At 32.1% G+C, this 24,815-nt stretch overlaps 3 protein-coding genes across 3 annotated transcripts; all 3 read left to right on the forward strand.

Moving 5' to 3' along the window:
• Positions 1-7,035: 7,035 nt before the first annotated feature.
• On the forward strand, positions 7,036-10,581 carry LOC104210560 (uncharacterized). The gene is made up of 4 exons (XM_009759487.2): positions 7,036-7,414; positions 7,954-8,079; positions 8,175-8,245; positions 10,019-10,581. The coding sequence occupies exons 1-4, from the start codon at positions 7,151-7,153 to the stop codon at positions 10,335-10,337; spliced, it is 780 nt and encodes a 259-aa protein (XP_009757789.1). The 5' UTR covers positions 7,036-7,150; the 3' UTR covers positions 10,338-10,581.
• A 2,024-nt stretch (positions 10,582-12,605) lies between these two features.
• LOC104235807 (uncharacterized) lies at positions 12,606-14,959 on the forward strand. The gene is made up of 3 exons (XM_009789631.2): positions 12,606-13,634; positions 14,477-14,533; positions 14,678-14,959. The coding sequence occupies exons 1-3, from the start codon at positions 13,299-13,301 to the stop codon at positions 14,774-14,776; spliced, it is 492 nt and encodes a 163-aa protein (XP_009787933.1). The 5' UTR covers positions 12,606-13,298; the 3' UTR covers positions 14,777-14,959.
• A 3,796-nt stretch (positions 14,960-18,755) lies between these two features.
• LOC104235806 (uncharacterized) lies at positions 18,756-21,019 on the forward strand. Its single transcript, XM_009789630.2, has 4 exons — positions 18,756-19,217; positions 19,479-19,541; positions 19,672-19,746; positions 20,436-21,019. Exons 1-4 carry the CDS (start codon positions 18,891-18,893, stop codon positions 20,835-20,837), a joined length of 867 nt encoding a protein of 288 aa, XP_009787932.1. The 5' UTR covers positions 18,756-18,890; the 3' UTR covers positions 20,838-21,019.
• Positions 21,020-24,815: the final 3,796 nt, after the last annotated feature.

The raw sequence follows: 24,815 nt of genomic DNA on the forward strand, positions 1-24,815 counted from the left end.
TACCTTTTTATTATTACTAAGTTTTTTTATAAATATAAAATCAATATCTACATTCTTGAAAATGACATATTAAATAGAAGAGAAAAACAAATATTAACAGAAAGTAATAAAATTATAATCATAAATACAACATGGAATTATCGAAAAGTAAAAAAAATAAAAATAAAAAAAAAACTAATTATCCCATAGTTGGATTAAAATTCAAATTGTTAGTAAGACTTAAGCTTATTGAAACTAATTATTTACAAATACTGAAAATTGAAAGAAATAAAAATAAAAACTTGAGTACTAAATCATATTTCTAAAAATTTAAACAATTTAACATTAACTAACTTTGTTTTAATTCATCATGTCCTAATACTTGTTCGCAGACTAATTCATGTTATAACTGAAATTGACTACATGATTCGGATTAACTTATCGTTGACGAAAAACCTTATGAATAAGGAACTTAGTTAATTTTTGCCAAACTGATTCAATAACGCCATTTTTACGTTATTTCTTCTATTTTTTTTTATTTAAACAATTTTAATTAATAATCAGGCTTAAATATATTTCCTAATAATCTGGTAAAGGCGTTATTTAATATGTCGCTATAATATGCCTAGTTATGCCGATGACAGTGATTTACAGAATAATAATACATGAATAACCTAAATACAATACAAAAATTAAATTAAACTAAATTAAAAATTTAACACTCCATTCTTCATTTCAGCTTACAAAATGCCAAAATTACAGTTGTGTACCTGATATTGTCAATATAAGAAGAAGAAAGTCAGCAACGTAATACGTAACACAGCAACAGCAACAATAACCAGCAATAACCAGTCAACGAAAATCCCAGTGACAGCTTTGAAAAATTCAAAATAAAATCCAGGAATGCCGAAAATAATGGACAGAAACCAAGGGAAATTTTCAGATTTTTGAAAGGCTAGTTAATCTTCAACCCTTAATTTCTACACCTGTATACCAGAATATTTATCAGGTGTGTACTACTTTCTCTTCTAATTTTCAACTTTTTTTTCTTTGTATGTTTTTCTTTTCTTGAGAGTTTCAATGTTTTTTTTTCGGAATAAATGTTCAGCTTTTTTTTCAATCTCTTTTTTTTTCTGTCTGTATTTCTTCCCCCTTCTATCATTTTTCAGACCTCTATATATAATCCCCACCCTTTAATCAATTAAAATCAATCCCTTTCTCTACCAAACCCATTATCTTCCCACTCATCCCCATTACATTAAATAAACATATCACACCACCCCATTTCATTTTGTCCCCCATGCTTCTTTTAAAATAATGCAAGATTCCCCTTTAAATTAAATCTTGTCCCCCCTTTATATTAAATAATAATATCACAAACCACCCCATTTCATTTTGTCCCCCATGCTTCAAATAAACAATTACAAAATGTACAATTCCTAAACTACCCCTTCCGACCTTACTGAAATTATCAAACTACCCCTGAACGTATTACAAATTTACCAAACTACCCATCAGCTATAACACATCAATTAATCAAACTTAACCAAAATATAGACAATATGATCAATTTCCAACAATGTTCAAACAACAATATGAACACGAATGAACATCATAACAATAATATCACATGAACATGATTTTAACAACATTTCAACAACAAATCACATGAACACAAATTGAACAACAAAGAACAATTAAAATTTGATTGAACAATATTTTAGCAACAAACAATCCCATTTTCGGATTCAACACCAACAACAAACAAAGTATGAAGATTTCTAAATTCAATCATATTGAACTTAAAATCAACTCTAACAACATTACAACAAACAATTCTTATATTAAACTTTAAACAAGATTATGAGAACAATTCAAACAATAATCATAAATGGTAAACAAGAAATCAAACTATACAAAATTCGGATTCAAGAACAATCAAACAAAGTATGAACATGGATGAACTATTTTAAACAACAAACATGACGGATTAAACGATTAAAACAATATATTCCTTTAATACAACTAAATTCTTTAAACAAATAACAAGATTGACGAAGAAACAATTATGAACTTAAACTTGAACTTAACAATATTAACAATTTCTAACAATACATAAACGCATGAAACAAATTGAAGAAATAGTTGATTAAATTTTAATTTGAATCTAACAAACATCAAACTAACAAATACTTACTTAAACAATAATACAAACATGAAATAAACATGAAAGCAACTAATTAAACTTCTATTTTTAAATCTGAAAATTAATTTAACGAAACATATGAATAAACTAAAATTATTTCAACTACGGACAAACAAAACAAACATTGAATCATTTATCGATTTTGAATCCGAAAAACAACGAACAACAAAAAATATGGGCGAATTTTGAAAACATAAACCAACTAACCGATTCGAAACAACGACGAATAAACGAAGAAGATGGAGAGGAAGGAGCAGTAGTCCGCAGATGGCCATGGCAGCATCAAAGCTTGCTCGTCCATGGCGGAAACGTGAGCAGCAGCAGTTGCTGCGTGATCTTGGCCGCGACGGAGACGAAGAAGAACAACGCAGCAACAACAAATGGAGCAGCAGCTACGACAACCATTGATTCAATGTTTGTTCCTGAAGAAGCTGGACGCGGAGCTGCTCACGTTGATTCAAATGGAGAAAGCTGCCGTGAAACAGCAACGTTGGGGAACTGGACGCGGCGAGAAACAATAACAAGCCGGAACGCAGCAGCAGTGGTGGAAACGGGCAGCAGTGGCTCGATGAGGAAGCAGCTGCGGCGAGCAAAAGGAGTTGAAGAAGAAGCCGCGATAGTAGCGGCGTGGCGCAGGCAGGTTGTTTGTTCGCCGTTGGTGCTCGCGACTGTGGTCGGAGCTCGTGACTATGGTCGCGCTGGCTGGGGTTCGATGACGAGGAACGCAGCCATGGCTGCTAGAGAAACAGTGGTCGTCCATGGATGTCGAACTCAAGCTTGAGCTCGACGAAGAAGATGAAAGCAAACGCGGGCAGCCATGGCGCAAAAACAAAAACGACAATGGTGAAGCTTGAAGGCAGCCATGGTTATGTGGTGAAGGGGTGGTTGTAGTGGAGATGGTGAAGTAGCCATTGATGGAGCTTTGCTTAAGGAATAAGAAGAAGAAGAAAGATAGAAAGGAGGGGGGGCGGGTGAGTTAGGCATTTCTTAGGGTTTTCTAAATTTTTTTTTTATTTTTGTTTTTCTTTGTTTTTTTTTTTTTTGAAATGCAAGATAATAGGGTGTTGGGTTATGGACCGGGTTGACCCAGTTCGAAATGGACTGGGTCGTAGGGAAGATTGGACCATTTTTTGGGCCTGTGGCTTGAAATTGAAGAAAAGGCCCAATTCCGACTTTCTTTATATTTTCGCTCTTTTTTCTTCTTTTATTTATCTAAAACTAAATTATAAAAATACTTAAACTATTATTAAGAACTAAATTAAGTTATAAAAGCGCAAATTAACTCCCAATAACAATTAACGCACAATTAAGTATTAATTAAGCATAAAATTGTATATTTGGACATTAAATGCTAAAAATGCAAACGATGCCTATTTTTGTAATTTTTTTATTTTTGTAAAACAAATTTAATTATTATCAATTATAGAATTAAATCCTACATGCAAAATGCGACATATTTTTGTATTTTTTATTAATTTAGCAAATAAACACGCACAGACAACTACAAATAATTATTCAAAATATCACAAAATTGCACACCAAAGAAAAATCATTTTATTTTTGAATTTTTGGGAGTAATTCTCATTTTGGCAAAAATCACGTGCTTACAGTACATAACCTGAATTACATGAGAAGAACTACCTTGTTTACGATCTTGAGTTAGCTGCCATTGTTCACGCCCTAAAGATTTAATGCCATTATTTATATGGGGTTCCATGTAAGATTTATACTGACCATTGGAGCTTGCAACACTTGTTCAAGCAAAAGGATCTAAATTTGACCCAGAAGAGGTGGCTAGAGTTGCTGAAGGACTATGACATCACTATTTTGTATCACCCGGGCAAGGCAAATGTGGTGGGACTACGGATGCTTCTGTGTAATTATTTTGGGACTACGGATGTGGGATTCCGGTAGCTCCCCCTTGTCTGTTTATTTTGGGACTATGGATGTAGGATTCCGGTAGCTCCCCCTGCACAGTTATATGAAATCATCATGTAGCCCACCCCTTTTTTCTTCGTTCCCCTTTTGTCTTCGTTTTTCTTTTTCTTTCCATGTCAGCCTTTGCACTACAAAATTTCTCTACTATTGTTATTCTCTTTCAATTCTTTTCCGGATTCCAATGGATAACTAAGGATTTGAAAAATAAAAGTCACCATTACAGGTGGTTCGAAGATTCGATTTCGAAATTGAGTTTTCCGATTTGTTAGTTGTTTGGAATGGGTGTTGTCCCAATTGATTGGAATCATCAAGATGAGTTCAAAACTTAAATTTCAAATGATTTGGAGTAGATTTAGGCTATATTTGAGTTAAATTTCACAGGATGCCCAAGGAAGAAGAACACGTGAAGCTCCATTGATAGGATCCATTTGTATAATAATGTATAATATTGTATAAATAGTGTATAATAGTGCATAAACACCACTTATACACTAATTATACAAGGTTGACATATTATTTATAAGTATTTGGTGAATTGCTTTCATTTTCTTCTTTTTCTTCTTTTCGTTCTCTTCTTCTTCTCATTCTTCTTATACACCTATATACATAGTGTATCAAGAATATTTTTACTCTGTGATTATATATCTTTATACAGTTTTATACAATTATATACATAATGTACCTCTTTGTATAAAAGTGTATAACATTGTATAAAAGTGTATAAGCATCTCTAACGAAATTTTTGTACGATTTTCACTTGCAATTCTTGTATAAAACTAGTCCAAATCTCCAGCAAATAACTTCAAACTTTGTATACAACCTACTTAGACCATATCTAATAAGTTCAAACAATACCCACTCTAAATTTCTCACAAAAGCATAAACAAAATTTAACAAGATTAACATTAAGGAGATGAGATTTTAGGTTTCTCGCGTATGTTTTTACGTTTTGTAGTTGTGATAGGTATGCATAAACTTGAAGATATACAAAGTAAAAAAAAACAACAACTCATAAAGTACTGGTTATGGAAGAAGGCACGAATGATTGGGTATGGAAGAAGGCACAAATGAGTGTTGACTGAATGGGGAACTGATTTTTGTTTTCAGTTTTGATTGCATATGATTCTTTTTTATTAATTAAATTAAATATTTATGGGTGAAAAATGAGGAGCGAGCTACAATAGGGATAGATAGGAATAAATGATGTTGTTATAATTAGAGGAAATGGGAAAAGAAGGGATCTTATTGATATTTGGCTACATATTTGTAAACTTGTAACTGAGCTAAAATAGTGCAATGTCAACTTATGGAGTGCATTATTCTATAATTTTGTCTCTTATCAATCAATTTAAAAAAAATAAAAAGACTTAAAAATTATTTTAAAAAATTGAAAGTTTTGATTATTAAAAATTATTTTGTAACTTTCTGTGATACCAAATAAAATGGTATTTTTATCTAACTATGCTATATTAGAAACTTATTTACCTATATTCTAGATGTTTTGCAGTTTTTAATAAGTATCTAGTTTTTTTAAAAAAAATTATATATTGCTTATTAAAATGTGTTCGCCCTATAATTAGTGCCTTCAATTAAGGGGTTCAATTACATCCTTTCCTTTTTTTCCTCTCCTCTTCTCTCTTTTTTTTTTTTACATCAAAATCCCTTAACCTACGCCCATAATCTCCATCTTCTCTCTTCCCACCATTTCCGACAGCTTTATATTATTAAAAAATATTCAAAAATTATATGATAATTGTATTCATAATTGTATTTGAATTGTATCGGATACATCAATACCTAAAACATATATCATACTTGTATCACGATTTTATCTAACTTCTATCCGGTACTTTAATACCCAAAATAATACCTGATATAATACTAATAAATTAATATACAATTATCATATTTATGATACAAACTGTAAAATTTATTATGAACTCACAACTGCACGTAACAATATACAACGAATATACAAGTATCATACATTTATAATACAATTCCTGCAACAATTGTGATACATATACAATTATAATACAATCGTAATACATTTCTGAAAATTTGTGATACAATTATGATCTTCATCTTCTTCAAGTTTTAATCACATTTCTACACTAAAAATTTAATATAATCCTATTCTAACTGTATTAATATTGTATCGAGTATTATTTTGGGTATTGACGTATCATATACAAGTCAAATACAATAAAGATTTTAGAAGAAAGAAAATAAGATTAAAAATTTACCCACAACTTGATTCTAGAGCAGCATTTCGGATTTCGTCTGCATTGTATCAAAAAGAAAATAGAGATTTTGTGTGATTAATAAGAATGAGAGGAATTAAATTTCAAAAGCCCTGGAAGAAGAAAAGAATATGCAATTTTGGGGGGATAACGGTGGGTAAGCGAGTTTTTTGGTAAGTAAGATTTTGGATAACAATGGGTAAGCAAAATTTCTTGTTGTGCGTAAGAACAATTTTGGGTAATTGTTAAGAAAGAGAGAAGATATTTTTGTAATCTTTTGGAAAGGAAAAAAATCTTAAATATAGGGGAGATTATTAGAAATGGAGGTTGAGTGTCATGTAACTACTAATAGGCTAGATTTAAGGGATCTTGAATTTTTTTTTAATAGTTTTGTATATAACTAGTAAATATAGATATATAAAGTAATTAATAAGGAACCTAAATAAATGTGGTAAATAGGCTTTTATTACAGTATAGCTAGGTAAAAATCCCAAATAAAATAAAATTGAGAAAAATAGTTTGATAAAAGTAAAGTTAGAATTTAATTGCATCCTTCTACTGTTGATGGGTTTGTAATTGGGCCTTGTAGTTATTGGGCTTGAAACTTCAGAACCCGAATACTGTCTCAGGCCCAAATAAAATACCCAGTATGGTCGAACTTCTAAACCCGTTAACCAGGTGAAGAGCTTCTTCTTCGTTGAGAAACCCTCCCCTTCTTCCACCTCAATTTCACCAATTTTTCCAACTCTCAACATTCATTCTTCCAATTGAAAAATCATTAAAAATGCCTTCTGAAGACTCAAAGCCAGTGAAAAAAGAGGAATTTGATGATGAAGAAAGCATTGGTTCTCTCTTAAACAACAAAAAGAAACCTAACAACAATGCAGCTTCAAAATCTCAGCCTCCCAAAAGTTCTAAGGTGAAGAAAGAAGAAAAAGATGATGACTTTGAAGAACCCATTTCCAAAAAGACCCCTAAAAACCTCAAGCCCAAAAAAGAAGAAGAATCCTCATCCATGTCCAAGAAAAGCTCCAGTAAAACTGATAAAGTTAGTTTCTGTATGCACTTTTTATTGTGTTTGTTCTCTTTTCTGTTTAAGTTGTCACTCCCCTGTATCAATTTATGTGATGTTGTTTGACTTGTCACAGAGTATAAGAACAAAAGAAAGATTTTCGAAACTTGTGGTTTAATGTGAGTTTTTATTGATAATAACTACAAGTTGTAGACATTCGTGTGGTTATAAGTCATCTCATTAAGGTTAAAATGAGGAGATTACAGTTAGATTATTCCTAAATATAGAAATGTGTCATTTGTTTGGACCAGCTAAAAAGAAAAGAGTACCACCTAAAACGAGGCAGAGGGAGTTTTTAGGGAAATGTCATTGTATAGCCGCTCTCAAAATAATAGCCGAAAAATGTTTGCTTTTTGTATATATATATATATATATTATATATATATGCATTTATGTATGTTATATACAAAAAATAAACAAATTTTGTACACTTTTGCAGCTACCGGATGTAAATAGTTTTGGTCGCGGGCTAAAAGTGGTCTTTGCCCTATTTATTTTATGGTTTTAATGTGCAGAAAGTTGTGAAGAAAGAGGAGGTGGAGGATAAGAAGAAAGGAACAAAAAATGCTGACAGTAATGTGAAGAAAAGGGAAAAGAAAGTTTATGATTTGCCTGGTCAGAAAAGAGATCCTCCTGAGGAAGTATGTTTCTTTAACTTATAGTTGTGAGTGCATTGGGTAAGAACATTTTTTTCTGGTTTTCAAATTGATGTATGGTTATATTTTGGATTTTTCAGAGAGACCCGATAAGGATTTTCTATGAATCCTTGTACCAGCAAGTGCCCAACAGTGAGCTAGCAGCTATCTGGTATACAACTTTCCATTCTAACTTTTTTGGATAAGTTTTTCATCTGAAGTTTTATTGCATTGTGTATTATCGGGTACGAAGCTGTCTATATCTTCTTTTAGTTACTGAATGTGTGAAAAAGACCAACATTGCATGTTATGATGCCCTAAAGGCCTGTAACAAAGTATATGGCATTTACCTGGTTGATACTTCTGCATTAGCATTTAGCTCATTTGTTCAATTCATACACTGATTATGGTTTAGAGTAGGAGGATCTGGAATATGGTCGTCGTCCAATGATTAACTATTCTTTGTCTAAATTGGGGTGATAAACAGTGGTTAGAACTGTTCATTACCAGGCAAAAACAAGAGTAGGGGTAAGAAAATTCTGTTATTTGCTTGAATATTCCTCCCGAGTCCCAATGGTTTATAAGGATGCAGCTTGGATGAATGCATGATTAATATCTTTGCTATACCATACAACGGATGGTAGAAACTGGGGAGGTGTGCTTGAGTGGTCACGTGTATGAAAGTGTAAGTAGGCTGGAAGCAACCAAGGAGAACATTTGAAATAAGCAGAACTATGTCAAAAGAATAGCCCTCACACTTATGACACTTATGAGTCGCCTTTTTATTGTTAGTTTTTTGTTTCTTAAACAAAGAAATTGGCTTGATATGAGTTGTGGGTTACTGGTGGAGACGCTTGGTGATGTTTCTAATTGACTTAGTATCCATTGGACAAGGAATATGCATTTCCACTTGGCCATTTTGGCTAGTGTAATACAATAACAAATTTGGCCACATTACTTATCTATAAGGCTGAGCTCGTTTCTGATGGGTCTAATTCTCACCTTTAGTGTGGACACTCAGAACTCATCTTTCAAGTACTGATTTGAACATAGAAAAGAAAAAGAAACCAAGTATAATTAAGATGTGGAATAAAAACTTGTATGAGGATTTCATCTACAGTAAGAAAATGGATAGTTTCAACTTGTTGACTCTAGATGATGAGCTCAATATGGTGTAGTCATGGTTGTTGGTAGTAGTTATAATGCAAACAATTATGTCCATCCTGTAAATTGAAGCATCGAACTTAAGAAATGCTTTCGCTGGAAGTTTGTTGGTTAATGTTCACGATTTTGTTATGTCCAAGTTGTATGGCTTCTGCATGCATAAATGATATTAAGGAAGATAGATAGCATTTGTTTCTTCATTTCACAAATCGATGATATGAAGTCATGTGACTTTAGTTGTTGCATCTGTCAAGATTTTGCTGTTCTATATGGTTGCAATTATTTACTTCTATGACACATCCCCAAATTTTAAGGTTTACTTATGTATGTTTTGTTGAAAAACATGCTAAATCACTATATAGGCCATTGTCCGGTTACCATTTTGAGTTTCTCGCCTGAATTTCTCGAGTCCACTGTGGTATGATGCTTTGCCGTTGCTCATCTATGTCCTGATACGAAATGTCACCATTCCTTTCTGTCTCCCCAACCACCCCGATCCTTAAAAAAAGCTTTCCAGGTAACATAAATTAAACTAATGTTTTTTTTCCTGTTGATCCCAGTCTCTAAATGTTGTGAGAAAATAGAACCAGACAAGCAACATCTATCCATGAGTAGTTCCTCAACAATTTCTTTTGACCATTGGTGATACCATAAGATGATTTTGTTGAATCTCATTCCTCAAAATGTGTACTTGCAACTATTAACAATCAAAGTCAAACTCATCAACCATGCATTGCTGTTTGATTTAAGTAATGATATATTTTTAATGATGTTTTTGCAGGATGATGGAGTCTGGTTTGCTCCCAAAAGACTTGGCAAAGAAAGTTTTGGAGAAGAAACAAAAGAAGGCTCAACAACAAAAGCTTGGTTCGTCTATGAAAACTGTTGTGACTGTGAAAAAGAACACAGAATCTATTACTGTTACGAAAAAGACATCGTCAACCCCTCTATCAACACAGACAAAGAAAACACCAGATTCTGGAGCTAAATCGAAGCAGCAGTCAAAGAAGCGGAAGAAGGATGATTCTTCTGAAGATGAAGACTCAGATGATGACTTTGTTTCCTCTCTGAAAAGTGCTAAAAAACAGAGAGCAGCTTGATTTCTTGTATTATTGACTAATGACATGTTATTTCTGATTATAGAAGAGAAATTACCAACTAGGCACCATCATATAGCAGAGTTTGCTATGCTAAATCTTTGTAAAACATTTCATTTGCTGAGATGTGATTCTCTGTTACATGCTTCTCAATTTCCAGCTACTTGTATGATCTATTTCAGATGTGAGATTTGGAGAAAACCATTCCAAAATCGTTGATCTATTTAACCATTTGTTCTTTCTTTTCCCCAGTTTTTTCAGGCTCTACTTAGATTTGGTTACAGCTATAATTATATTAGCTTCCTATTTAATTTTAGTGATTGCAAAAATAACCTTAAATCTTCATTAGTATCATTTGGGCAAGCACTTTAAGGGCCCGTTTGGCCACAATTTTTTTTTCTGCACTTTTTTTCCAGGAAATTTTTTATTTTTTCCGGAATCAATGTTTGATCATGAAAATTTCAAATTTCACTTGAAGTAGAATTTCGGAATTTTTCGAAAATTCTAAAAATTCTAAAAAATTGTTTTCAAAATTTACTTCAAATCACTCACAAGAATTTAAAAATAGCCCCAAATTGTATTTACGTGTTAACACAATTTTTCTCTCAAATACTACTTTCACTTTTTCCTGAAATTTTACAATTTTTATGTCCAAACGCCTACATAGTTGTGACCTTTTCAATTGAGATTTGGCCCCACCGGCCACCCCTCAGGAATCAATCTATATTTTATCAATCCTTTTCGTCTTTGGAATCTATGTATAGTTTCAAACGGATACAAAAGTTCTATATTTATTTATTAATCATATAAGCAATTCTAATTTGTTTAGGATTGAAACACAATTATTGTTGTTATATTTGGACAGATATTATAAAGAAATTTTTATTCCTATACACTAAACTTTATTATCCTTAATGTTCATGTTTAGCTAATTACCCAGTATAAACAAATTTTGTTTACAAAATATATACAATCCACCTTAAAAGACTTCTAAATTTATTATTTGTACCTTCAATCAAGTGATTTAGTTACACCCTTTTTTTTTTTTTCTCCTCGATCTCCTCTTTCTCTCGGGATCTTCCATTATTTTAAACTATTTCACTGATAAAATACTCACATTATTTTCGACGATGATGGGATTTTCTTAAGCGCAGCTTGAATCACCAAAGTGAAAAAACTTCATTTCCTTAAGCGCGGCTTCCTAGATTATCACAAAATGGGATTTTTTCACAATAAGTATTCTCACTAATGATATTTCTCGCATGATTTGCTGCCTCCGTTTATCACAAATTCTGTTCTTTGGACTTTTTCTTTTCTTCTTCTTTCATTGTGATGAATCGATTTAACCTTGACTGGGCTTTCTCTTCATTACGCGCCATGGCTGGTTTTGTGAATTGCGAATAACTGAAATCCTATAAATTTTGCAGTTAGGAATTTGGGGGGAAATCTCAAGTAAATTGAGATGCTAACTTCATTGTTTCACTCTATTCCATCGACGGAATAGAGAATTCATACAACTTTCATACATTATTTCGACACCGTTAAATACAGTTACAATATCATACAACTTAAATACAAATTTTATACAATAAGTCTTTTGTATTTTTTGTATCTAATTTACACATAGTAAAAATAAATTTCATACAACTAATTATATATTATATAACTTATCTACAACTTATCTACACTTTCGTACATTATTTCTATCAAATTATATACAACTACAATATCACACCACTTAAATACAATTTTTATACAATGTGTTTTGTATATTTTGTAACTGATTTATACATAATAAAAACAAATTTCATACAACTAATTACTATATATTATACAACTTATCTACAATTTACATACATTATTTCTGCTTAGTTATATACAACTACAATATCATACAACTTAAATATAATTTTTATACAATATTGTTCAACTTTCATACAATAGTTAAATAATATATATATATATATATATATATAAACAACATATATAAACAAAATATAATTTTTCTACAATTTTACTACGATTACGTAAATATACTTCTGCAAGTTTCGATATGAAATTAAGCCAAAAACAAGTTTAAGCTTCACCAAAACACCCTCAAAATTGAGATATAAACTCCAAACCATATTTCTAATTGTTTGCAACAACATCCAATCCAAACAAATAATAGTTTTTAAAAGCCCAAATTCGAATTCAAAAACTTCAAAAAATTTTAATGGCTGTCAAAGGTGGAATTGCTGCCCTCTTTTCCTTTGCTTTACATTACTGAAATTAGGGATTGAGAGATAAAGAGAGACGTAGAAAGAATTCCAAATTCTTTGCAACAACACCCAATTCAAACAAATAATATTTTTTGAAAACTCAAATTCGAATTTAAAGCTTCAAAGCCTTTTAATGGTTGTCAATGGTGGAATTGTTGCTCTCTTGTCAACGGGATTGAGATATAGAGAGACGTAGAGAGAGAAAGAGCGCAGGAGAGAGGGAGCACATGAGGGAGAGAGAATAAGGATGAAAAATAATTGATTCGTAATATAAAGGAATACTCATTTAATTTCTAAAGTGTATATAATTGTTAAATTTGTATATAGAAGGTAATTAAATTGAAACTTGAGTAGGGAGGGTAATAAAGTTTTCAATAGTGTATAGGTATGCAAAATCCCTATTATAAATTGGACTCGGGCCCAATCACCAACTATATAGCGACCACAAGAGAAGCCCAGCCTTCTTCTAATTAACTAATTAACGGGTCATATTATATGGGCCTATTAGGTCTTCCTACATTCTCAATCCTAATTAAATCACAGGTGCTTCAGCCCTTCTTTATTTACTGTTCCTAAATTCACTACTCTTTTTTCTCTTCCTCAAATTTTGAGAAGAAAATTCAACAAAAAAAAAATTAATTTTTTTTCTTCAGAAGAATTATGACTTTTTGATGAATTCTGATCAACAGCCTAAACATTACTAATGGTTGATAATCAGGAATTACCAGAAGCAGCACAATGTATGATCACAGAAAAAGAAAGAGAAGTTGCAGAAATTCTGTTAAACTTACCGGAGCTTATAGCAAAATTAAGTCTTTATGGTAAAGAACAACTTCTTCCTTGGGGCTGGAAAAAACGAAGATCCGCCGTTAATTATCCTTTAACTCCATTACCGTCCCCAGAACTTCAACAATCACCACCGGCAGCTGACTTCTATCCGTCTCCGTCTCCGTCTCCGTCTCCGTCACCGTCAACGTCACCATCATCCTCGTCACCTCCAGAACCGCAGAGATTCAAGCCTAGAGTTGCCAACACTAAGGTTAACGCCGTTAAACTCAACTTACTTCTCCATGCTAGCTTAGTTGATGGCCATGCTAATAATGCTCTTGTGGAATTATTTTATGTCCAACTAAAATTAGGAAAAAAGGTCTAAATTTACTCTTTTACCCTACTAAATTTGTTAATTTTATTTTCTGTTACTCTTAGCAAATTGTTTCATATGTATCATTGCCTTTCACGAAATTCCAACGTGAATTAGATGAATTCCACATGTTAAAATACTTTGAAAAAATTAAAATTCCAGATTTATCATTCTTTTCATCCGTTATACTTTATGTTGGAGCTCCGTAAAGGTCAGGGGCAAATAAATTTGCTAATGAAGGATATGAATAACCTCAAAATACAAAAGAAAGTAAAATTTTAAATATTATTTCTTGTAGTAAGGATTTTCCCTTAAACTAATCACTTTGTATATCCAACAACTCAATAGAATAGTTTTGGCGGTGGTTAAATTCCTCCATAGACATGGGGAGGTATATTTCCTACTTTTTCGGTGTCCGAATTTGAGGTTTATTCTTAGTGCCCGTTTGGATTGACTTATTTTAAGAGCTTTTAAGCCAAAATAATTTTTAAGTCATTTTATAGTGTTTGAATAGAATGCTTTTAAGCTAAAATGACAAAAACAAACCAAAAGCCAAAAGCTAGAATTCCTAACTTATGGCTTAAAAGCTATTTTAACTTAAAAGTCATTTAAAATAAGCCCATCCAAACAGACTCTTAGTATCTTTTTTCTACTACGAGTTAATTCTCGGATATTTATATTTATTTACTGGATGATTAGTCTTTTTATCTGACTTGATTAGTTTGTGTTATTTTATGTAGGAGCAGTTGCTGCAGCAAATTAATGAGTTAACACAGCGGAAAAAGGTTTATCAACAGGTTGCGGTTAATTTTCCTATTCTCAATTTATGCTTTCTTTCTATATTGCTTTCAATTTTCTTATATTTGATGCAACAGCTCAATATTATACTACACCTATTTGTTAAGTATTATATTAATATATTCATATCAATATTGAAACAGGAGTTGCTCAAGGTCCAGAGTCACCTAGAGAGGCAAATACAATTCAATACCACCTTGAAACAGTTAAATGGGGCAACAACTTTGGCATATAGAGATTAGTTTTCTCTTCTAATCATCAGAGTATTACATATACTTAATATATTTCTCTAACTTATTATCATTGTAATCCCGAGATTGTGTTGATTTGATATATGAAACAGGCAATATAAAGCATTTGTCTTAATTAGCGATAAACTATTCTGCATATATAAGTTAGTTTGGACATAGAGGCGGAGCCACTAGCCAGGATTTGAAGCTTGCGGATTCAGAATTGTAATCCTTTTAAGTTACTGAGTTCTAAATTAATAATTTGTGTATATTTAATGAATTTCTTAAAAAAAATATACAGAATTGGAACAAAACTACTGGGTTCGACAGGACCCGTATCTCACACTCTAGCTCCGCCCCTTGGACTAGTCATAATTTTGATGCAGTGATGATCAATATTCCAAGTTCTAAAGTTATTTACGGTGTATTTGATGTTGCAGTGCATGGCTAATTCAAGGAATTAATTTGTGTCAATTATCCAAGGATTGATGTATATTGATTCATTGAAAGCTCTCAATCGGCCTCATGTATATTTATACTAATGCCTAAAGAACAAGCGAGTTGAATGTATTTACACTAACTAATTAAATTCTTGAATTTATACTGTAGCTTTATCCAAAAAGAGAAGCTTTTTTAAAGTATGTTATTGACAAAAATGAAGATTTTTTATAGTCATTTTTGTTTTGCGAACAAATAAAGCTCAACAAAGAAGTTCTTCACGATTACAAATATAACACGAGTTGTCAAAACAATGCTCATCAATTTACCACAATCTTACTATGTATCTTAGTGTTGTTAGCCGGTTTGGTATCGTTATACTTTATGAAATTCACAGATGTAAAAGATGTACACTATTACGTATCCTCTACAAAAATAAAATACGAGTAGAAATTATCTACGTTTTGATTAAAATAAAAGGGGAAAGGAGAATGTGAACTCCATATGCTTATAAATATAAACTGTCTTTCCCTTCTAGTCTCAATTTCTTCTAATTCTAGCTCTAGCTTTTGATCCAGAAATATGCCATATAACATAACAATTTCCTTGTTCAATATGATATGCTACAATTCCTATTTCTTTCCAGCAAAAGGAATTACCATTTCAATCCATTCAATCTTTTCCTTACTAACTCCATTGCTTCTCAACTTTCTCCTATGGAAGTACCAAAGCTAGTTATGGCACATATATTGATTTGGGGTGTGTTTCAAATGGTGTACGACGTCGTCTTAGGAGCAATAATGCCTATGTTGTTGTTCATCATACTATGTTATTGTTTGGCTCATTGTCCGTGGCATCTTTGGCATCTCTTTTTCTACCAGACTCAGCTAGCTAGCCTTTTTTGTATTTCCTCTATGTCATGTTTGCAATTGGTAGATTACCACATTTGGCCTACAGGAAAATTGTGATGTATTTTTGGCTAAGGCATCAGAGGAGGCGAGTGTTGCCCTTGTTCTTTAGTCTATGGAGGTTCATGACTCATTTTCACCATATCCGCCGCCAACTAGATCTTCCTTTGTAGTAAGATTCAGGGCCGGACCTATAGTTTTGAATATAATTTCAATTTCAGTTATGTTTTAGCTTGTACTATTTATATATATGTGAAAAATCATAAATATTGGAATTGTGAGCGCATGATATATTTCAAAGAACTAATGTTGAATCCAATAAATCTAAATTATGAATCACCTTGTTCCAAAGCGATAATTATCTACGTTCCAAATAATTTTAATTAAAGAAAGAAAAAAAAATGATTCCTCATGAATAAGATTTTACAGGTAAAATTAAATTAAACGAACCTAGTTATTCATATGTAGCGCAATCTTACTAAGATATTTATCACATTTCTGTTTTTGGAGCTGAAAAAGTCATTCATTTTCAAACTTTCCTAGTAAAGATGCATGTATGAGGATTCTATTTTTATTATTAATTTTATTTTAACTATCTGGTACGTAGTAGACCCCCTAAGGTCATTGAAAAGTTCTTCATTCTTAGAAGCTAAATCCGAGATTGTTGACCAAGGATGAAGAGATTCCGATCATATCACTATACTCTTTAGTGATCATGAGAATTCATTCTATTAAGATTGATATAAATCAAATTAAATAATTACATATTTAATATTATTTTGCTCTAACAGACATTAGAACTCTAGATCACTACAATTGTTTTCTTCTTCTTCTTCTTATTTTATCTTGTTGACCGCAATCCTGTCACTGCAACGATGCATCATTGACTTATTTATTTCAGAATTTGGTTAATATAATTTGCATCAGAGAGAAGGTTTAAGAAAGGAATTAGGTTGGTGAACCAAAAACTTGGGTCCTGTAATTTTTTTTTTTTTTTTTTTTGAGTAAATCTGTAAATTTAATTGAGATGAGACAATAAAACTATCAGCGAAACAGGACAAAATTTTGAGGCATTTGTGGATGAGCTTTTCCCAATGATTAGAACGTAAAATATCTTGTAAAATTTTGAACAAGTATCACCCAACTTATTTACCGTTTATGTTTATAGTTCCATGCTTTCAGATTCCTATTTTTTTTTTTTTTTTTTTTTTTGTGGGTCGAACTTTCCGCTATAGTTGCTTGTTCACCAAGCACCTTCTACAATTTTACCTTTTTAAGTTTATCCAAGACAGTAAAAGAAAATGTTACTACTAGTATTTCTAAATTTACCGCAAAGGAATTGTGGTAGCACGTGAAAACCCAACACTTCTCTCTCTCTGCATTCTATTGGATGAGATTGGAAACAGGCTGTAGTCTTTGAGTCTTTGACCTTACCCACCCCCCCACCTTTCACCCCCACCCCCAAATCTTCCGACACAAACCAGAAAAGGAAAAAAGTAAAAAATAAATAATAAGCGAAGAAAGAGAGAAGAAGTAAAAATGAAGAAAAAAGTGAAGTAAAAAAAAAGAAGTATTTGGTGTAATCGCCTAATGTTGCAACACCACTCTATATATGGAAAATTTTGTTTAGATTCGATGCATGTTCAATATCAGATTAAGTGACATAATTATACATACTAATTACCTATATAGATCGAATATATATTTGCTTTCGGTACCAAAAATAAGCGGTTGTGGTAAAATAAATTTATTTTAAAATATTTGATTTTTAAGGGGAAAAAAAGAATTTTATTAATTAAAAAATACTTATGGAAAGTAAATCTAATGTCTTTTTATTAATACACAAAACTTTTAATAAAACAAATATAGCATGGATCGAAAAATAGTAGTAGTGAATTAAGCATGAGTATGTTATAAACCTTATATAAAAATCACATGTTTATGCAATTAATGATTTGATGCATACAATATATTTTTAATTACCTACATCATAACATCCATTAGATACAAAGCTTCAATCTAATCTTAATACATTCCCTTCTTGTTCAGAAAAAAATTGATGACCTCTTCCTCTTCTATTTTTTTAGTTTAATTTTTTTTTCTAATAAACTATCTAATATTCGGAACTCACTTATTCAACCGCAATCATTTAAGAAGAAAATGCTTCATATCAAAGGAGTTTTCGTCTCCGAATCCCGTTTTGCCATAAAATATGGGAGTTTTTCTTTTCAAATATTTGTTTGTTGATTTTAATATTTTTTGCCATATTTGAAATTAAAATCTTTAAATCCCAAAAACAGCTCTAGAGTAGTTTTATAATTTTTAAAGTTTTCTCCCAACAAAACTTTAAATTCTTTTAAAGTAAAATACATGTCCAAACATAATTTTAACTTTCAAAATTATTTTTCATCTCATCTTTAATTTTTTTTTTTTTTTGAAATTTCAATAAAATCTGTGTTCAAACGTTAGCTAAGCGTCAAGTAAACTAATTACATCCTAAATGATTGTTTTTTTTTTTCTTAGTTATCGTGGGTTTATTCTCACCTAAGGAAAGATGCGAGAAAAAGGAAAAAGAAAAAACAACGAAGAGGGAAAAAAAAAGGAGACGCAAAAAGCATAAACCCTAGACAAGCCTCCCATCTCTATTTATTTGCCACGTGTCATCAGCCACAAACTCCATAGATTTCCCCTTATTACCGAACCCCATTCCTCCATCTTCTTCTTCACTCTCTATCTCTCTGTCTTCCTCTCTAAACGCTCACAAAATTTACAGAGCAAAAATGAAACAAAACAAACAGTGTGTTTTGCTCAATACATATAACGAAGATGAAATACAAGTAGCCAATATTCTACTCGATCTTCCCAATCTTTTCACACAAAAACAATTTCCTTCTCAATTTTCTTATTCATTTACTTGGGGTACAAAAAAGAGGAGATCTAATAGAGGCGCCACCGATTTTTCATCTTCTCTACAGGGAAGTTCAAACGAAATTGAAACCACCAAAATTAAGGCTGAAGTTACTAGCCCTGCTACTCCTCTTTCTTTTTCCCCTAGTGAATCTGATGATAAATCCAAACATTCTTCTCGCAAAATCTCCAAACGAAAGGTACTGTATTATTTTTAATTGTTTTTCAGAACTATTTTTCTGAGTTTATGTTATTCATTGAATTTTTTGAAATTTGATTTATGTCTATTGACTTGTTTTGATGCCGTCTCCCCTGTTTCGGATAATCTTTTAAAAAATAAATTAATTAATGGAGGGTGGGTTATTTTTTAAATAAAATTTAAACCATGTTGCAACTGAATTTCTAGAAAAAAAAAAAATTGTCAATGATTTTGTTTTAAATTGTTGTTGCTTGGTTTGTAGACAAGGGAGGAGTTAATGGACATGATAAAACAATTATCTCAATGCAGAGAATCGCTTAAAGGGGTAAGTTTGTAATTTCGTTAACAAAAATTGAGTTTTTTTTTCTTTTCTAAATTATCTTCTGTATTTTATTTTTCCAGTTTTCTCAAACTGTTTTATTTATTCTTTATTTTTTATATCGGAATTTGGACAGGAAGTGGAGAATGTTCGGAATTACTATAACAGCCAAAAAGCTTATAATCTGAAGTTGAAAGCAATGAAAGAACAGGTAAAAATCTCCCATCTTTATTTTTTGGCTTCACCATAAAAATCCATATCTATTTTTGGTAAGAATGTTTTCCTCTCACTTATTTCAGAGGTGGGCCCACATAATTTTATTCACAAGTTGATCATTTCCAGTTCCCTCAAGTAGCCTAAAACTTTATCTGCTCAATGTGTTATGATTAATTAATTAAGATAAAAATAGTATTAATTAATTGTGACGTGAAATACATGTAGTTTGCTCTGAATATGATAAAAACTTATTCGCACTCAGTATTATACTAAGTTAATCACTGCAATATATGTCTTTCAGACATATTTTTTTCATGGTTAAGTGATGCATTAACACGTTAATTCATAAATGTTAAAGTTAAATTACTTGGTTTGACAAAAATGACGAGTGCAAATTAGCATTTGTTGTATAAGCATCAGGTGTGAATAAGAAATTTACTGTTTAACTTTTGCAAGTTTGTGGTCATGTATACTCCTTTGCTCTTATTAATTTGTCAAAATCTAGGTATTATTACTTTTAGGTTGCGCCAAAAACTATTTATATTTGGTAGTTGAAAAAGTGTATAAAATTTATATATAACATACCGAATGTATATATATATATATATATTCGGCTATTATTTGAGAGCAACTAGTGTCATTTATTCGTTCACTAAAAAAAGTTGATTATTTTGCTAATTATAGGTAACAAGAATGTTGAATATCCAAGGGCCAGGTGTTAATTTAGGTCAAATTTGCAACAAACCTGAAATGGAGCTCAATCATCAACAGCCGTTCATTTTGGATCAGATTGCTTTTGGAGGATCAGAAACTTTCCATAGATTTCAGTACTCATTGGGCCAAATCCAGCAGGCCCAGCCTATATTCTCATCTAATAATGGATTGGGCTGTGTGAATCATGTGGGCCTAGGCCCAATAGGTATTCCGGATCTAAATGTTACTGTGGACGAACCCACACCTTTTGATCTTGAGAGAATGAATGTTGAAAGAAAGGCCCAATTTGCTGCAGCTAGGAGGAGGAGGATAAATAAAAGAATAGAAATTAAGAATGCCTCTGGTTTTATTAGACCACAAAGAAGAAGATAGTGGTAATATTGTCTTTCTTAAATTCCTTTTTAACTATAGAGTTATATGATTTTTTTTGTCAAGTGGTAAAATGGCCAATTGAGCAAAGCTCTTTTTTTATTGGCCATGTTGCTAAGTGAAACTGTATCGTATATTAGTTAAAGAAGTTGGTGAGCTAATATGATTTATATACTTTTCATCTATATTCAAATCTCAAATGAGTAATATATAAGCAAAATATTTACCTTAATTTAGGTGGGGTTAGCAGGAAAATATGTAAATGTACATTGCAAAGTCTTACTTTATACAAAGTGCATATGAGAGTAGATTAAGTCCTAAGTGGACAAATCTTTAATATTTGGTAGGCTAGACTGGAGAGGAACGATCTAATTGGATAGCAAGGATCAAGATAATTTGTGATAATATGGTTTGGATTGTGATTTTTTAGCAACTAGTGTTAGGACAGATTCGCGGACACTAATCATGTCAAATATTTAAGTTTTTTGGATTGTATGTAAATAATTTTAAAATTTATACTTTCTCGGTAAATATAGATAATCATTGGATATTAACTACATGAAAAAAAATTAACCATTTCTTCTATTTATTTTTTTTTGCTACCATTCTTGCCGGTGTCATTGGATCCTAAAAATAGTCGGGAAGCAAAATAATAACTCATATTTATGGCAAAACAATCAAATATTGAGACAATGAATGACTCTTTGCATAAGACTTAACTATTTTACTACTATTTGAAATCTTATTTGGTATGTTGATATCTCTTAAAAAATATTTCTTTCTTAAAATTTTAGTTTCTAAAATATTATTTTTATAATAATGTAATTGAAAATATTATTCTTAATTCAAAACTCATTTTAGTTGGCTATTTAAAAAAATATAAAAAAATTTAGCTAGTGAATTTTTTTACTCCATTTTGATATTTGACATTAACCATGTTAAATATCTGAGTTATTTGAATTATATGTAAATAACCTTAACATTTAAACTTTCTAAATAATTATAGATAATCGTCAGATATTAATTAAGAAACACTACATGAAAAAAGACTTAACATTTTCTCAATTCTTGTAGTGATAATTTTATTTTTGCACTATTCTCATAGGTGTCATTGGAACCTAAAAATAGCCACAAAGTTAATAATAACTCATATTTATAGCAAAACACGAATGTTGACACGATATAAATGATTTTTTGATTACGACGTGACTCTTATACTAAGACTTAAACTCTTATTTGGTATGATTTTATCTTTCAAAAAATATTTCTATTTTGAAATTTCAATTTCTAAAACTTTATATATATTATAATAATGCTTATCTTTATAATGTAGCAAGTGAATATATTATCCTCAATTTAAAATTCATTTTAATCGGCTATCTAAAAATTTAAATGATTCTTTGGCCGACATTAGGGCTCCAATCCCTGAGTTGAGCAAGTTTTCTTTTAGCCGACATTAGGGCTCCAATCCCTGAGTTGAGCGATTTTTCTTTAGCCGACATTAGGGCTCCAATCTCTGAGTTGCGTCTTTTAGACTTGAGGTTTCCAATCCCCTCATCAATTCTGTAGATTTTTATGGCAATTAACTCACGAAATTTTCCTAGTGAAACTGGGGCAGAAAAATTTCGTTCGTTCGTTTGTTTCGTTGTCTGAGCAGGTTTGACCTCGAGGCACAGGGATCGAGATGACCTATAGAGTGAGTCTCAATCCAGAATAAAAGAAAGGAAGAAAAGAGCAAAAGAAGATGAGCCCAAATACTGGAACAAACAAAGTGCGTATCGCTCAAAATATGATTGAAGTCACGAGCTCCGCCAATCCCGCTTCACTCAATGCTGCAGAAATAAACAAGCGCCTACAACTTGCGAGCATCAAGATTCAGATCGAAGTCTACAAGCAGAATCAGCTAAGACTCAAGATCAATTTGCGAAAGAATTATAGATAGGAATCTTGTAACTAGTAGCTGATAGGCATAGCTAGCTTAGTTTTAATTCTCCTTTGGTGTAATAAGGAGGTCGGTAAAGCAGTAGTAACAGCATGCAACCGCAGTAACAGCAGCATCGCAGTTCCATGGTAGTCCCAACTACCAAAACTTCCCGAACTACATTGACCTGATTCTTGTTTAGCCCAGGATATGTAGGAAACCTTTGAAGCAAAGGTTCGGTCAAATCTTTCAAAAAAAATGCTTCACACGGAGTATTTCAACGGGCAAAAATCGCTCGTATTCGCTCACTTTATCTTTGCACGAAAACTCTTCGTGTTTTCGGACAAAGAGGGGCAACTGTGAGCACGTGATTTTTTCCTTATATGAGAATTACTCCCAAAAATTCAAAATAAAACAATTTTCCTTTGTGTGCAATTTTTGAATTTTCGTGGCATTTTTGATAATTATTTGTATTTTTGCCTGTGCATGTTAATGTGTTAAATTAATAAAAAATATAAAATATGTCGCATTTGCATTTGATATTTATTTAAGTTTTTTTTACAAAACGAAAAAATCATAAAAAATAATGTACGTTGCATTTTAGCATTTAACGTCCAAATTGTATGATTTTATCGTTAATTGCTACTTAAATGTGCGATAATTGTTATTAGGAGTTAATTAGTATTTTGAGATAATTTTGGGTTTTATAATTTAATCTTAGCATTTTTAGCTTTATTAATTAGGAAATTGAATAAATAGAAAAGAACAAAAAATAGAAGAAAACCGGATTGGGCCTTTTCTTCAAATTTAAACCACAAGCCTAAAAGAAACAAACCCATACCGGGTCAACCCGACCCGGTCTGCCCCATAACCCCAAAGATCCAACTCCCCCTCTTCATTTTCATTTTCATTTTCCCAAAACAAAAAAAAAAACCCAAACCCTAAAAAACCATCTACCCGCCCCCCCTCTATCTTCTTCTCCGTCGTCCCAAACGACCCTAACACGAGCAGCAACCATGGCTGCCTCCTCATCCTCACGCATACACACACACACACAACAACACATACACAATACAGCCACCCTCGTCTTCGACCACAACGCAGCGTTGCTGCTGCTGCTTCGTCCAGCTTCGTCCAAATGACCAAACGACCCCTCGCCGCGAAGCTCAAGCTATGAACGACCAAACGACCCCTGACCTCTCTAACACAACCAGCTTCGTCGAGCTCCAGCAGCCATCCCTGCTGCTTCATCTTCTGCTTCGTCTTCGCCTCATCGCCATGGCTGCCACTGCTTGCTCGACGACCATGGATGCCACTGCTTCGAGCTCCAGCCACATCGCCTCAAACAGCCCACAGTTTTCACAGTTGTCCTTCGCCTCCAGCCACGAACGACCACAACTCGATCGTCACATCCAAATGAGCATCGTCGCCTCCATCGCCCATCCAGTTGAGCAGCGTTGCTGCTGCTGCTTCGTTCTTCTTCTTGTCAAAACAAACGAACCAGGGCCGCCACTGCTGCGTTCCTACTCGTTGAGTTACTTTTCGGGCAGATTCGAGTTATTTTGTTTTCAAAGTTTCCAGGCAGATTTGTTTCCGTTCGAGTTCGTCGTTGTTCTGATCCGGTTAGTTGGTTTAAGTTTCAGTTCTGTCCGTATTTTGTTTGATATTCTCGGATCTGAAATCAGTATATGTTTGATTCTTTTCTTGTTCGTTTTTTGGTCATTTCTTGATTATTTCTTCAGTTTGTTTTTATTCATTTTTCTTGTTTAGTTTTAAATATAGAAGTGTGTTAGTTTAATCACTTGAATCCTTCATCTTGATTGTAATGTTGTTAGATTTAATTTGAAGTTCAATTGATTATTGGGTCTAGTGATTTGAATCTACTTATTTGTTGTGTTTCAATTTGTTACTGTTATTGAATCTAAAAGTATGTTTGTTGTTAAAAATGTTGTTCAATTTGTTACTGTTATAGAATCCTTAGTCTTTGTTTTGATGATATTTGACATAATCTGAGTTTCTAGCTTAAATTTGTTGATGAAATTTGATTAGGAATTGGTTAT

The sequence above is a fragment of the Nicotiana sylvestris genome, chromosome 4 (assembly GCF_000393655.2).
Source record: "Nicotiana sylvestris chromosome 4, ASM39365v2, whole genome shotgun sequence".
NCBI classification, from domain to species: Eukaryota; Viridiplantae; Streptophyta; class Magnoliopsida; order Solanales; family Solanaceae; genus Nicotiana; species Nicotiana sylvestris.

Bases quoted from the DNA above. Each gene is read 5' to 3' on its own strand.
- LOC104210560 (XM_009759487.2), top strand. From the start codon at position 7,151: ATGCCTTCTGAAGACTCAAAGCCAGTGAAAAAAGAGGAATTTGATGAT. The intron at 8,080-8,174 runs GTATGTTTCTTT...TGGATTTTTCAG, and splicing joins AAAGAGATCCTCCTGAGGAA to AGAGACCCGATAAGGATTTT. The intron at 8,246-10,018 runs GTATACAACTTT...ATGTTTTTGCAG, and splicing joins AGTGAGCTAGCAGCTATCTG to GATGATGGAGTCTGGTTTGC.
- LOC104235807 (XM_009789631.2), top strand. From the start codon at position 13,299: ATGGTTGATAATCAGGAATTACCAGAAGCAGCACAATGTATGATCACA. The intron at 13,635-14,476 runs GTTAACGCCGTT...TATTTTATGTAG, and splicing joins CTAGAGTTGCCAACACTAAG to GAGCAGTTGCTGCAGCAAAT. The intron at 14,534-14,677 runs GTTGCGGTTAAT...ATATTGAAACAG, and splicing joins GGAAAAAGGTTTATCAACAG to GAGTTGCTCAAGGTCCAGAG.
- LOC104235806 (XM_009789630.2), top strand. From the start codon at position 18,891: ATGAAACAAAACAAACAGTGTGTTTTGCTCAATACATATAACGAAGAT. The intron at 19,218-19,478 runs GTACTGTATTAT...CTTGGTTTGTAG, and splicing joins GCAAAATCTCCAAACGAAAG to ACAAGGGAGGAGTTAATGGA. The intron at 19,542-19,671 runs GTAAGTTTGTAA...GAATTTGGACAG, and splicing joins GCAGAGAATCGCTTAAAGGG to GAAGTGGAGAATGTTCGGAA.